This window comes from Lipotes vexillifer, unplaced genomic scaffold, assembly GCF_000442215.2.
Source record: "Lipotes vexillifer unplaced genomic scaffold, Lipotes_vexillifer_v1.1 scaffold1219, whole genome shotgun sequence".
Lineage (NCBI taxonomy): Eukaryota > Metazoa > Chordata > Mammalia > Artiodactyla > Lipotidae > Lipotes > Lipotes vexillifer.
The window spans coordinates 125,095-139,559 of record NW_006781590.1 but is presented as its reverse complement, the minus strand read 5'-3'; the positions used below and the strand labels follow the sequence as shown (position 1 = coordinate 139,559).

The 14,465-nt window shown below is 38.9% G+C and overlaps 1 protein-coding gene across 1 annotated transcript in view; it reads right to left on the bottom strand.

Annotated features, from left to right (window-relative positions):
• ALPK1 (alpha kinase 1) overlaps positions 1-5,500 on the bottom strand; it is a 59,847-nt gene extending 54,347 nt beyond the window's left edge. Inside the window, exons 1-2 of the mRNA XM_007454796.1 lie at positions 5,380-5,500; positions 907-1,061 (exon numbers count right to left, since the gene is read on the bottom strand). Coding sequence (XP_007454858.1) covers positions 907-1,061; positions 5,380-5,500 — 276 coding nt within the window. The remainder of the gene's footprint in view (positions 1-906; positions 1,062-5,379) is intronic.
• Positions 5,501-14,465: the final 8,965 nt, after the last annotated feature.

Here is a 14,465-nt window from a genome sequence, read left to right as displayed (position 1 = left end):
AAGGTAGGGAAAAAAAAAAAAACACTATCAGAAAGGAAAATGGCACTCCTAGTAGCATCCCCAGAACCTAAGCCTGAAATCTGAGCTCAAATCTGAGTTCATGTGTTATTCTTGAGGCTCTCTCCCATCTGAGGTAGAGGTACCCATTTGATTAGTTTCCAATAAATGAGTTGAGGAATAAGCATGCCAATGACTTTGACATGATACTTCCTGAACAGTGTGAATCATGAGGAGATAAGGGAGTGAACAGGATTCTAGGCAGGGCTCAGGGAAGGGACATGCCAGACCTCAGTAGCTTAGACAGCAAGTCACATGGATGAAATAGTGGTGAATTTATTTTTTTTTAACCTACCCAACTTTTAGAAAGTAGTATTTCAAAATAAAAATGCTATGAGGCATGGCGGAATCAAAACTACTGCTTCTGGCCCACCAAGAATATGCAAATAGGGACCTCCCTGGCAGTCCAGTGGTTAAGACTTCGCCTTCCAATGCAGGGGGTGAGGATTCAATCCCTGGTCGGGGAGCTAAGATCCCACATGCCTCGCAGCCAAAAACCAAAACATAAAAAACAGAAGCAATATTGCAACAAATTCAATAAAGACTTAAAAGAAAAGAATATATATGTATTTTTAAGTCATGCAAATGTTTCAGCGTGACAGGTTCTCCCTGGGCCCAGTGACCACCCTTCTTCACTTGCACTTGATTTGCCTTTTCCAACAGAAGGTCTTATGGGCAAGAAAACCCTCTTAAAAAGCTTCCCCCCACACACATGAGTCAATCTGGCAGAGCCGACCATAAGGGTAGGGGCTGTTTTATGCTTCAAAGAAATTTAATCTGTTAGACCACTTAGAGGCTAAATGCCTCACTTGGGGGTGTCAGAGGAACAGGTGGTGTGGCTCTTCCTACCAGTAACTGCTCCAACCCGGCGCCAATCACATCCTGCAGGTTTGTTTTGTCCTCTGGGCCCACAGCTTGTTTGTACTGCCACTTTTCAGGCACGAAGGGCCACTTCATTTCCTTTGCCTCCTGGATCAGGGTTCTTAACTCGCTGGGGAGTGAAGCTGCAAAGGTCAGAGTTCAGGTAAGGAAATTGCAGTCAAAGAAAAGGCTGTTGAGTTACCAATGTTATGATGAAGCACCTCAGTGGCAAAAAAATTTTTTTCCTACCTCTTGCTGGCTGGCCTAACCTGGTGGCTCTGACTCAAAGAATAATAGCAAAAAGCTATATCTGTCAGGGGTGGCCCTGGTCTACTTTGCCCTACGGGTAAATTGGGGTAGTCAGGCATTGAAAAAGGTTTTAGCAGGAAGTAAAGCACTTCAGTGACTATCTCTGCATGAAGAATCAGAGAAAGGAATGAAGGAAATATTATTTTTCCTGTAAAATGAGAATGGGACTGAGATGGAATGGCATTTGGGGCTTGTGGCAGCTGGGTAATGCAGAGAATCAATCTGTACAACCTCTTTTTTCTCCTCTAAGACCTCACCTCACCTCAGACTTTCCCTGTGGACTACATTTGAATATAGACAATGAATGCAAAAAACCCATATCAATTTATTATGAAATGGCCTTGTTTCACATTAGGAGATATAGTTAATCTCTTAATAGACATCAAACCTAGTTAATTATATAAGTCAACAATCTCCTATCCAAACTTGGGAAACCCAAAAAGCTCTGCAAACTAGAAGGTTTTTTTTAAGTTTGGCACCTGAACCAGACTTGAATTGACTAGAGGCTATTTATAATCTTGTTATAGTGAGATTAGTCAACATTTTGTTCTGAAAATTTTAATGTTTGACTGTAGATGCTGCCCCAGCTTCTACTGGAGTGTTAGTATAACAGACGGTATATACACCATATTTCCCTTTCTAACATTTGAAAAAATTCTGAATTCTGAAGCACATGTGACCCCCCTCCAGGGCTGTGAATAAGGTATCATGGACTTGTATATATAACTGCCAGCTATAAATCTCCAGGTGCTTGTCTTGCAGACATCTCAGACTCAACACATCTAAAACTGAACTCATCACCTTTTTTCTAAATATTGTATTTCCCTCTCTGTTTTCTATTTTGATGAATGCTACTATCATTCACTGACTCGCCCAAGTCTGAAACCCAGAAGTTGGTCTAGACTTTTTATTCTCTCTTCCTCCCTGAATCTAATTGGTTATCAAATTCTGTGGATCCTAAAATCGATTTCTTCCTTTTAATTATCAGTAATTCTTTCCTGAATCATTGTTTTCTATCTCCCCCCCATCCATTTCATCTTCCAGACTGTTGATTCCCATGTTGCTAAAAACAAGATGGACCAGGCCATTGCTCTGCACAAAATTCTCCAATACTTTTGCACATCCTGTCCTCACTGTTTGCATTGCCCTCCCTCAATTGCCTCATGACCAAGCTCAGGCCCACTGACTTCATTCAGCATTCAGTGCAAACACTGCCACTTCTCATCAGCCCTGCCATAATCTCCCAGTGGAATTGAGATGTCCCTCATGAGTGCTCCCAAACATATAGGTGCATGTTCCTTTCAGCGTTCATCCCACTGTTCTCTAGCCACATCTATCCTTCCATTGAACTGTGGCCTGTCAGCTCCCTGAAAACTGGCATCCCATCTTATCACTTTTGTAAATCACACCATGATGGTTAAAAGAAAGATTAGTCTCATGTTTACATGAGACATGCTAAATAAGACAAAAGGGATATGACAAAGAGAGTGAAAAAAAGAAGAGAAGGAAGAAAAGCTAACTCTGCCTTGGTTCATGATGTCTTCTTGAGTCCTTGCCACCAGCTGGGCAAATGTAAGGAAGTCTCCTGAGGGGAAGGACTGCTTGGCATTGAGGGGATAATGCATGGGCTATGTCAATGAATGATTGATCTGGACTGACTACTAAGGATAACTTACAAGTATCACACTGAAACCATTGTCCCCCCACCCCCTGCCCCATTCAGTAACCCAGAACTACTGAGCACCCTCTGTGCAATGGCACTCCCCCAGTGAAAGCAAAACCACAAGGTTGGAAGCCTATGTGGTCACAATCTCCTCTTATCACCACTGACATAATTTTAATCTCTGAAAATGTTTCCAATATACATATAGAGAAAATTTCTTAAATGATATTTCTAAATAGTCATGAATAAGATGACTATTCAATTCTGTTTGCTTAGGACAGTCCTATGTAATCATAGTGTACTTATTAATAGTGCTTTTTCACTCTCAAAAGTACTTCAATTCTGATAAATTATTTGGATACTCTGTCCATGAGTGTCAAGCTCAGGAGTCAAAGGATTAGTTAAATGACAACAGAAATGTGATTTCTGCATTCACAGAATTTCACTGTATTTTGGCAATGAATAGCTTTAAATATTTTCAAAATTTCTTCATGATGATACATTTGTCACAAATCCTTTTTTCCTCCTCATACCACCCTTTCCGTACAGATGGTGCCAGAACGTGGATAGTCCACTGGGGAATACTGAAATAAAAGATGCCTCTGAAGTACGTTTTAAAAATATATCTCTTTTTGGATTTCAGTTCCTTCTCTATCCCAGTGGGTTAGAGTTTCTAGGACTAGACACCCATGTGGACTATGACAATTTCTGAAGAAAAAGGATGGGGTTGAGAGGAAGAGGGAAAAGAATAAAACCCACAGTGTTTGTGTTCGAGTCTACCGGCTGGCCCTGTCACCTTAAGTGACCCTGTACTAATGCCTTTCTCTGGGAGCACATGTGGGTGATGACATCAGTGGCGGTGGCAGCCCGACCCGTGAGCTAGAGCTGCTCAGAAAGCACCTGCCGAGGGACAGGCTCCGTGTTCAGACTGTGTCCAGCCACACTGATGGTGCTCGGGTGGACCACGCAACATGCAGTGGCGATGGGTGAATGCTGAGTTTGTCAATGGCTCAGCACAGGACTCCTCCGCCATTGGTTTACTGGATTCAGCCAACCCCAGCAGTCCGCCCCTGACCGAGCAGTAGCCTCCTCTGCCTCTCTGGTCGCTTACTTCCCCAAGCAGCTTACCTGAAGGGCCATGGCTAATTGAGTGATTTTGCAGTCGTGATTTGCCTTATCTGGAACTAAACTGATTATTTCTCCTATTCTGTGGCACTTGGGAAGAAAAAGAAAATGAAAATCCTTCCCGAATGAGGGCTCAGAGTCTTCACTAAGAAGAACACAAAGCTTAAAGGAATTTGGGCTGAAGAGACAAAGGACATGATGTAGTAAAAGGAGAAGAGAAAAACTTCAGGAGAAATAACAGAACACAACGCACTGCCCCTGGGGAGAACCAGGACCAGCACTGGAGCAAGCGAAGTTAGACTCTGATGTATCTGGCTAGTAAAGAAAGAAAACACTAAGGCTGTGCAACAACTGGACATGGGGCATGTCATCTTGAAAAGAGCCTGGATGACAGGTTACAAAAAATTAGACTTCTAAAGGCACCTAAAAGTTCTCTTATAAAAATATATGTGCCTATATACAAGAATGTGGGAAAAAGACTCTCCTAGAACATTTTCCCATGACATAATCAACAACAACAAAAGAGATGGGGAGTGTGCATTTTATATGGGGATCTTATTTCTGTAAGGAATAGCAAATGACTAAAAATACAAAGAAAAATGTTAAAAGCACATAAAAGGGACACACTGATAGAAATGAAGGGAAATTTATCTGAATGCTAAAAAGAAATCTAAGAAGCCTGCCTCTTCAAAACTGGCTAAAGAAGAAATCAGAATTGCTTTAAGTTTCTAGACTTTGTGATTGAAACTTCCCAAACAATGACTCATCTAAAACTATGAACGGCACAAACTATGAATGAGCAAAAAAGCCAAATTCTTAAACCCTGATAATGATGCAATAAGTATTTATCAGTATGAGTGGATTTATTTTACAAATGGCATGTAAATACAAGATAAGAAAATGTACTGATGATCAAAAAAGAGAGATGGGACTGATGAGATGACATATTTGTGGAAACTGTAGAAGTCTATGGAAACTGATGAGGCACAAAAGCCTAGTTTGAAAAAAAAGTATGTGCCACCATTCAGAAGTTGCTTCAATTTTTTAATAATTGAAATTTACGTGCACCAGCCCACTTGGCCCCTTTGTTCTTCTTGAACTAAACTGTTTCTTGTGGCCTCATGTTTACTGAAGCTTAAAATTAGAACTGACAGCAATTCACTGCAACAAAGTGGGCTTCCTCCCCTGCCCGTCCACCCACAGCCCATGTCCCATTCATGCCCTAGAAATCCACTCATCTCTCTGTGGTCATCTGCCAAGAGAAGAAAAATAGGGCAGAGATGAGAATGTGTTGTTCAGACAGGGGAAAGGAGAGCAAACCTGCTGCTCCCCACTCCCCCCAGCACCTCCCATCAGGACCTCACCTCTGCACCGCTGGTCCTCCCTCTTGTCCTCCTCTAACACATCTGACGCCTCCAACAAGAGCTGGTCCAGCACTTGCTTGCACTCTTGCAGTAGCACAGCTACAGCTTTTTGATTATTCATGATGATTACCCTCCCTCGATGATGAGTCGAGTGTCCCTGGGTCTACGGTGATCAATTACCTAGGAGAAGACATCGATTCTCAATAAAAGAGCCCCTTCAAGCCTGAGGTACCTGGTGAACAAAAGAGGGGGAAAGATGATTAACTGAAGCATCATCAATTATCTGTAAGACTCAAGCAGGGAGGGATAATAGAGAAAACACATGAAAATACATGACAGCCCCTGAGGACTTTCTTAGGGGAGTGTGTGAAATTACTGCAGGGCCTGGTCTAGATGGGCAGCACCTCGAAGTCATCAGAGCAGAAGGGAAAGGGTCCTGGTGCAGACCTGGTTACCCACAGTGAAGTCAGTGGAATCACATGGAGCCAAATGAAATGAATATACCCTATGATTCATGTATCTTCTGAATACCTCGTATCAGTGCCTCTGGATCCCAGGGGCACCACACTTTCTTGCCTCTCTGGAAGTCTACAGGAAGCATCTGGCTAACAGTTCTAATATTCAGACACAAGCACATGGTAATATGAAGTTTACCACTCTCATAACCCACTGCTGATTTCCCCTGTGCAGTATTCTTTATGGTATTTAGCATCATATAATTTGGACCAAAATAGGCAATGACAGATGCCAAATTTAAAGCTCTTCACTGCCAGGCACACTGCCAAATAAAATAAAGAAATGTAATCCCAGAAAACCCAATTTCCTAGATCTATCATATGGATAGATCTACTTATATCCCATTTAACACATATACAGCTGAGAGACTTCTTATATAAATATGAGTATACTGTAATGAGCTATTGCAGTCAAAGTAATTTCAGGAACAAAATAACCCACAGACTGTACAAAAAATGCCTGACAAATACTGAAAAGTCTCTTGATTAACAAATCTTTTTTTTAATTGAAGTATAGTTGACTTACAATGTTGTGTTAGTTTCTGGTGTACAGCAAAGTGATTCAATTTCATATATATACACACACACACACACATACACACACACACACACATATACATATGTTCTTGTTCAGATTCTTTTCCCTTATAGGTTATTACAAAATATTGGGTATAAGTTCCCTGTGTTATACAGTAGGTCCTTGTTGTTTATCTATTTTCTATACAGTAGTTTAACAAATCATTTTGCTTGTTTTCCTTTTATTAAAGAATGTACATTGTAAACAAAACAAAGGAAGTTATTCTCTTTCTGAATTTGCCAGAATAGACAGTGGAGCTGCTGTCTGGTTGTGACACTCTTGTATGGCATGTAGAATCTTATTACCAAAGCAAGAGAATCTGAAAGGGAAGAAAGTACAACAGATATATGATCTACTCCCTCTGCTATCTAGCAGATCCATGCAACACAATATTATACTGTTTTAGTAATCATTAAAACTATTAAACCAGTGAATTATTGTGTTGGTGTTGGGGAAAATGTGCTCTGCTACACAATGGCCTCACTTTAAGAAGCTGGTTTTGAATCAGAAACAGCAAGAAAGCGTTTTTCTATCTTTTATCTATTCTATGACTTAACAGGAACAGAAAATGAAGGATGAGCTGTGAAATCTAAACTCTGTAATTTTCATTCTAACCTGAATTTTATCCTTGCTGTACTTTAGGTTTTCATTCACACACACACACACACACACACACACATACACACACACACACACATAGAAGTGCCAAAGCAAAGTTTTAGGATGCAACAGACTTGTTTCATGAAGACAGTCATGTACTCGTTGATGAAGAACACAAGCAGAGTTTTCATACAACAGTCTTGTTACTTGAAAGAGCATTTACATAAGTGAAGTCATGAAATTAGTTACTGGAAGCATTTAAACATAAATATAAATTTAATCTCTTTTCTGTTTAAGATGTTTCATAGAGTATTCCTGCATGGATTGGGTTGTTGGACTAAATGGTTTTCAGTGTCCCTTTTAGCTCAAGTGTTTATGTCAATGTTTTGTGGTACAAGCTGACCATTAACTTGCCTTTCTATGAAAAGAAAGAGATTACTTTCTTTTCAGAGAGAGATTAACTCTCTGGTCAGAGAGTTAATCAGTAGACTAGAGTGAGCAAGAGGCCATGTAGCAATGATAGCCCATTCCCACCATTCCCTGAAAAAGGGAGATGGTGGCTATAATGGAAGGTTAGTATGGAAACTGGGAAATGCAGTTGGTGGATGAGAAAGTTAAGAACAAACTTTGTTTGGAATGAGTAACGGGTGAGTAGGACTCTCACTTTTCTTCAAGTCCTAAATTAAATCAAGAAGGGAGTTTACTTTCCCAGGATCCTTTTTATAGGACTTCATCTAGAAAGAGAGGTATAAAAAGAAAATATGAAGAGCTCATGCACAAAGAAATAAAACTGTACTATAATATAATTTTAATAGCACATCACCTCTTTGTCTAAAGGCTTAATGTTTTATTAGTGCTGTATCATCCTCTTAGGGTAGACAGTAGTCTTCCATTATAAATTTTAACTGCTTTGTTTCTGTTAATATTTTAAGCAGAGAGAGTATGTAGTAAAGAAAAGAAGACCTAGAAATAGGAAAACTAATATACATAATAGTGCTCAACAACTAATTCCACTTCATTCTCTACTATTAACTAACTATTTGTGAGACCTCTGAGTTTCATTTTTGAGATTCACTTTTCTCACCTATATTTTGAGGGGATTGGCTGGGAACAATTGTTAAAATGTTTCCAGGTCTTAAATTACATACTCAGCAGCAGTTTAGATAGACCAGGTTGTCTATCTAAAGAATAGACAGACTAAAGAATATCTGATATTTATTTACTGAAAAATTCCTGGCTCTTTTCAGAACCCTTAAGTGTAATATTTTTATGCATACTCTTCTCTGTGGGTTAGAAGTATGGGCTTGAATCTTAGAGGCTGATTATTAAATATTCTTCTTTGCTTTTGTTTCCTCACTTGAAAACCTGATTCCTGATGCACAGGATCATAAATCTCTTCCTTTTGTCTAAGTGCTGTGAAAGAGAGATAAGATACATGGTTTTGTGAGGGCAAACAACAGGACTTGACCTAAGCATTTGGGTAAGGATAGGGCAGGTCAAGGGGGGCTTCTCTGAGGATGTGATGCCTGAATTAACCTCTGAAAGAGGAACAGGGCTTAATGAAGTTAAAATGGTAGGGAACAGTCCTAACGTAGAAGGAAATATAGAGGGAATGAAAGAAGGTCAGGTTGGCTGAACTAGACATAAAAGGAGAAAGCTGACATGAAGTGATGCTGGAGAGGTAAGCAGGGACTGTGGAGGGCCTTGTGTGCCAGGTAAGGAATTTTGTGTTTACCCTAAGAGTCACAGAAAACTACTGGTAGCAGTAGGAACACAGCCAGATTTACATTTGGGAATGATCATTCTGTTCTGAACGTAGTTTATATATAAGGGGGCAGGGAGGAAGAGGGTGACTGCAGGAAGATCAGTTAGGTACTTATTGCAATAATCCACGTGAGAGATACAAGGACTTTGGACCAGAGTGATGATATCAGAGATATGGAAAATTGGACAGATTTGAGAACTGCTTAGGGAGTATATGCACTGTTGGTGTTGGATGGCTATGAATGGTCTTAAGGATGAGTCCCAAATTTCTACCTCACCATAGCTCAAAACTGAATAGATGATGTTAGCATACTTTGAGACAGGGAACATAGATGAGAAAAGACATAAATACACCTTCTATTTCTAGCAGTAAAGATAGTAAGGAAGCTAAATCATACAGTTCAACATAAGCAATCAAATTTTAACCAAGAAAGCATGTCTAAAACGGAAGATTTCCAAGATAATGAATGTTTATTACTTGTGACTTCCCAAACTATACCAAAGATATTCTTTATAGTTTTTGAAAGTTATAGCATTTCCCCCTTTCCCTGTAGAATTCAGGAGAGACAATAGGAAGAAAATATTGTAACATGAGAAACACTATGGAATCCAACCATCTGTCTAGACTTGTATGGTTCATTGTTAGGCATAACAGAGGCTGGAGCCCAGGAAATTTTCCTTCAGGCAACAGTCCCGCTGAAAATTTTGGTCCACTTCATTTATAAAAGAATCATTTTCAACTTTAACACATATTGATTTTTGCCCCCATGAACTGTGATGCTCTGTGAGCTATACATTATTTCTAAATTGGAAAATGGATATTTCCCAATATTTTTTATAATCTATGAATTATTTTTTTCTATTTTAACATCCCCCCATATATTTTTTCTTTAAAAATCAAATAGAAAGAGACCAGAAAAAGCAAACAAACATGCAAACAGATAACTCTAGAATAAGTTAGAATCATATACTCTAAGGCACACATGCACACATATAGCCAAACGGTTATTTGTTCATACACTCTGTGTTTGATTTTGGCATATGAATACTTTAGTTCTATTAATGACTAAGAATTTAGCTGAGTAGCTGATTTATAGAATAACTGGCAAGTCAGCCATCATTAGAAAGAAGCACATCAGTGGATTATTCAAAGCCCCATTTCTTTTGGCATTTGTGTTTAAGTTTTTTCCACTGGACAATCAGTATACTTATTAGGGGGTAAATTAGGGAAAATAAAAGAACTCCAAAGGTATTCCATGGTCTACTGGCTGCCACCTTTGTAATAAATGACGAGCCAACTAGTGAGAATCCTTAGGCTTGAAGATGTGGGGAAGCATAAAGAGGTAAAAGAGATGACTCCTACTGTCAAGAAGTTTACAATGTAATTAGAGGAATAAGACATAAATATATAAAAAATGAACTATTCAAAGCATATCACACATGATTGTATTCTAAATGCTCTATTTAAATTATCTTTGTTGGAATTTAATTAATGGTTGGTTAAATTTATAAGCAAGTTTACAGAGCTCATTTAATTCATATGCACATGAATAATTATACTAAAAGTACTTTTTCATCTGCATTCAAAATTATGTATCACATTGTTTTTAGGAGAAAATATATTCTGGTCTCCCACATAGAACAACAAGAATAAGTTTCTCTAATCAGGCCCCAGCAATGACAATCCAGCCTTTCCCACCTTTTCACCCTCTTCTGAGCAACACCACACATCAACTCTGGCCATATTACCTCTTGCACTGGTTGGTGGTCGAAATGGGTAAATAAAAGGAGAAAAAGAAATCTGACTGGAGAGTAATACAACTGTGCAGCTTGGTTAGATATGTTTGGGTGACAGCCAGTTGTTAGCATTTTAAAACTGCATGAAAAGGGAGAAGGAGAGGGCAACCTCTAAGCCACAAAGATCCTAAAGGGTAGACTTCTCTTCCTAGCAGCATGGAAGACGATATGCTCTGACCAACACTGCTGCTGAAAACAACTAAAAATGCTGGAAAAGCGTGTTAAAATATCTAAAATACATCAATGAAATGGCAAAAAAGGAAGGACTACTCAGAAGACAAAAAATCAAGTAAAAGCTGGAACCCAGAAAGTTAACACAGAGGCTAGCGTGTTTGCCTTGAGTGTATTTGCCAAACACTGTGAGTTGAAACTGGTTTTCACTATTTTGGAACATGGGAGGATAGGAAATAAAACCAAAGGCCTACCCAGGAGGGAAGTAAAAGAGGAGACTCCCCCCCTGCATAAAACTGAGATCCTAAAAGGTTGCGCTTTTAGTGTAGGGGTGAGCTAAAAATATACTCTCATCTTCTTCCCCTACCTGCCAGGAAAATTTTCTGTGGCAAAACATGCTGCTTCAAGGAGGACAATAAAAATGTTCCCTTGCAAATTTGAAGGCACAGGTCTGCAAAACCTCTGTCTGATAATAATTATTATTTTTTAATAGATTTTATTTGCTTATTTATGTATTTATTTATTTATGGCTGCGTTCGGTGTTCATTGCCGCACGTGAGCTTTCTCTAGTTGCAGCAAGTGGGGGCTACACTTCGTTGTGGTGCGCGGGCTTCTCATTGTGGTGTCTTCTCCACTGTTGCTGTGGAGCATGGGCTCTAGGCACATGGGCTTCAGTAGTTGTGGTACATGGGCTCAGTAGTTGTGGCTTGTGGGCTCTACAGTGCAGGCTCAGTAGTTGTGGCGCACAGGCTTAGTTGCTCTGCAGCATGTGGGATCATCCTGGACCAGGGCTTGAACCCGTGTCCCCTGCATTGGCAGCCGGATTCTTAACCACTGTGCCACCAGGGAAGCCCCATCTAGCTGACAATTATTTTTAAATAAATTATTTTACAAATGAGCCCAGGTTGGTGGTTTTCTCAGGCAACTGGTGGAATGAAACATAATCTTCTCTAAAGGAATCTGATTTCAATCCAAGTTTCAAAGACTGTCACCTATAAAATACCAAGAAACATGAGCTCCTGGTCAAAGCTCACAAAATGCATAAGATAAAGAGAAACAATGAATGAAAGCAGAAACAACAGATAGTAAAATTAGACCTACAAAAGACTATAGATAATGGAATTATCAGATATATACTACAAAATATACATGTTTAAAGAACTGAAAGAGTAATGTTGAGTGTATGAGTAAAGAGCAAGAAACTATAAAAAGGGACAAGCATATTGAAAAAGAGTCAAATACAATTTCTACAAACAAAAAGCATAATAAAAACTTTAAATTCAGGGCATTGGATATATTTGATAAAATATTAGCTCTGGCTAAAGACAGAATTTTTGAACTGAAAAATACATCAGAACACATCACCTAGAATGCAACAGAAAAAGATAAAGGGATGGAAAATACAAGAGAGATTAAGAAACAGAGGACTGATAGAAAAGCTCTAACATATATTCAGAGTCTTAGATGGAAAGAAGCTGAGGAAGCAGAAGAAATTTGGAGAGATAATGACTAACAACTTTTAGACCAGGAGAAAGACAATAATCAAAATTCCCATAATACTCAAGCAGGATAAATTAATAAAACTTCATACTAGAAATATCACAGTGAAACTAGGTAACACAAAAGACATAGAGAAGATCTTTAAAATGGCCAGAGAGAAAAGACAGATTACCTTCAAAGAAATAACAATGAATTTATAGATAGCTACCTAAAAGCAAGACTGGAAACTAGAAGACAGTGAAAAGATAGCTTTAATATGCCAGGAGGGGAAACCATGCAAAATAAAAGTATTTAAAAATAAACATCAACAGTTCCAAACATACCTCTATAGTATGTACTTTAGATAAAAGGAAAGTGGTCACAGATGAAAGGCTTGAGATTCAAGGAGAAGTAATAATCATAAAAGTGGTAAGTTACTGGCTAAGTATAAACAAACATTGATTGTATAACGCTACAAAAACAATGTCTGTCTGTGGATGAAAAAAATAGAACAATACACATACAAACACCAACAGCATGTATGTCAGGAGGAAAGTGAGTGACATTAAAGTTTTCTAAGATCCTTGAGTTGGTCAGGAGGAGTGGAGACATTAACTTTAGACTATGATAAAATGTCTAAGATAATCCATAAAAAATTAAAATAAAACATATAACTTTGAAACTAGTGAAAGGAAAAAAATGAAAAAAAAACAATCTAAAAGAAGGCAAGAAAAAAAGAAAATCAAGAAATATACTTCTAAATGACTCACAGGTCAAAGAAGTCACTATTATGGAAATTAGAAAATATAATAATGGAATGATAAATACTACATATTGAAATGGAATTCAGTCAAAGTGGAACATAAACATATTAATGCTTCCAATAAATACACGTGGGTTAAATACTACAGTAAAATGATAATGATAGACTAGATTAAAAAATAGCTACATGGGGCTTCCCTGGTGGCGCAGCAGTTGAGAGTCCCGCCTGCCAATGCAGGGGACACGGGTTCGTGCCTGGCCCAGGAAGATCCCACATGCCGCGGAGCGGCTGGGCCTGTCAGCCGTGGCCGCTAAGCCTGCGCGTCCGGAGCCTGTGCTCTGCAATGGGAGAAGCCACAATGGTAAGAGGCCCACGTACTGCAAAAAATCAAAAAAAACAAAGCAAAAACAAACAAACAACAACAAAAATAGCTACATGGATTTAGGTAAGCATAAGAATATGGAAATGTTAAAAGTAGTAAGATGAAAAAAGATATAGAAAAATACTAAAAGAAAGCTGACGTAGCTATATTAATATCAAATAAAACAGACTTTAAGGCAAAAGGCATTAGAACCGATGAAAAGGTCACTTCACAATGATACATAGTTCAGCTCACCAGAAAGGTATGGCAATGCTAACTTTGCATATATCTAGTAGCATAACTTTAATATATATGAAACAAAAATTGAAAGAATCATACAGAAAAATATGCAAATACATAATAATACTGGGAAAATTTAACACACTTCTCTTAGAAACTAACATATTAAGTAAATGAAAGTCAGAAATGATATCACTGATTCGATCAACAGAATTGACCAACGGATCTAATAGATATTTATGAAACAGCATACTCAACAGTAGCAGAATACACATTATTTTGAAGCATACCTGGAACATTTACAAGAATTTAACACCTGCTGTGCCATAATAGAAATCTCAACAAATTTCAAAGGATTAATATCAAACAGATGACATGAACTAAATAACAAAAGAGGGGAGGGCCCTGAACCAAGATGGCGGAGTAGAAGGACGTGCTCTGGATCCCTCCTGTGAGAACACCAGGATCACAACTAGCTGCTGGACAGTCATCAACAGGATGACACTGGAAACCACCAAAAAAGATACCCCACGTCCGAAGACAAAGGAGAAGCCACAGTGAGATGGTAGGAGGGGGGCAATAACAGCAAAATCAAATCCCATAAATGCTGCGTGGGTGACTCACAGACTGGAGAACACTTATACCACAGAAGTCCACCCACTGCAGTGAAGGTTCTGAGCCCCACGTCAGGCTTCCCAACCTGGGGGTCCAGCAAAACGAGGAGGAATTCCTAGAGAATCATACTTTGAAGGCTAGTGAGATTTGATTGCAGGACTTCGACAGGACTGAGGGAAATAGAGACTCCACTCTTGGAGGGCA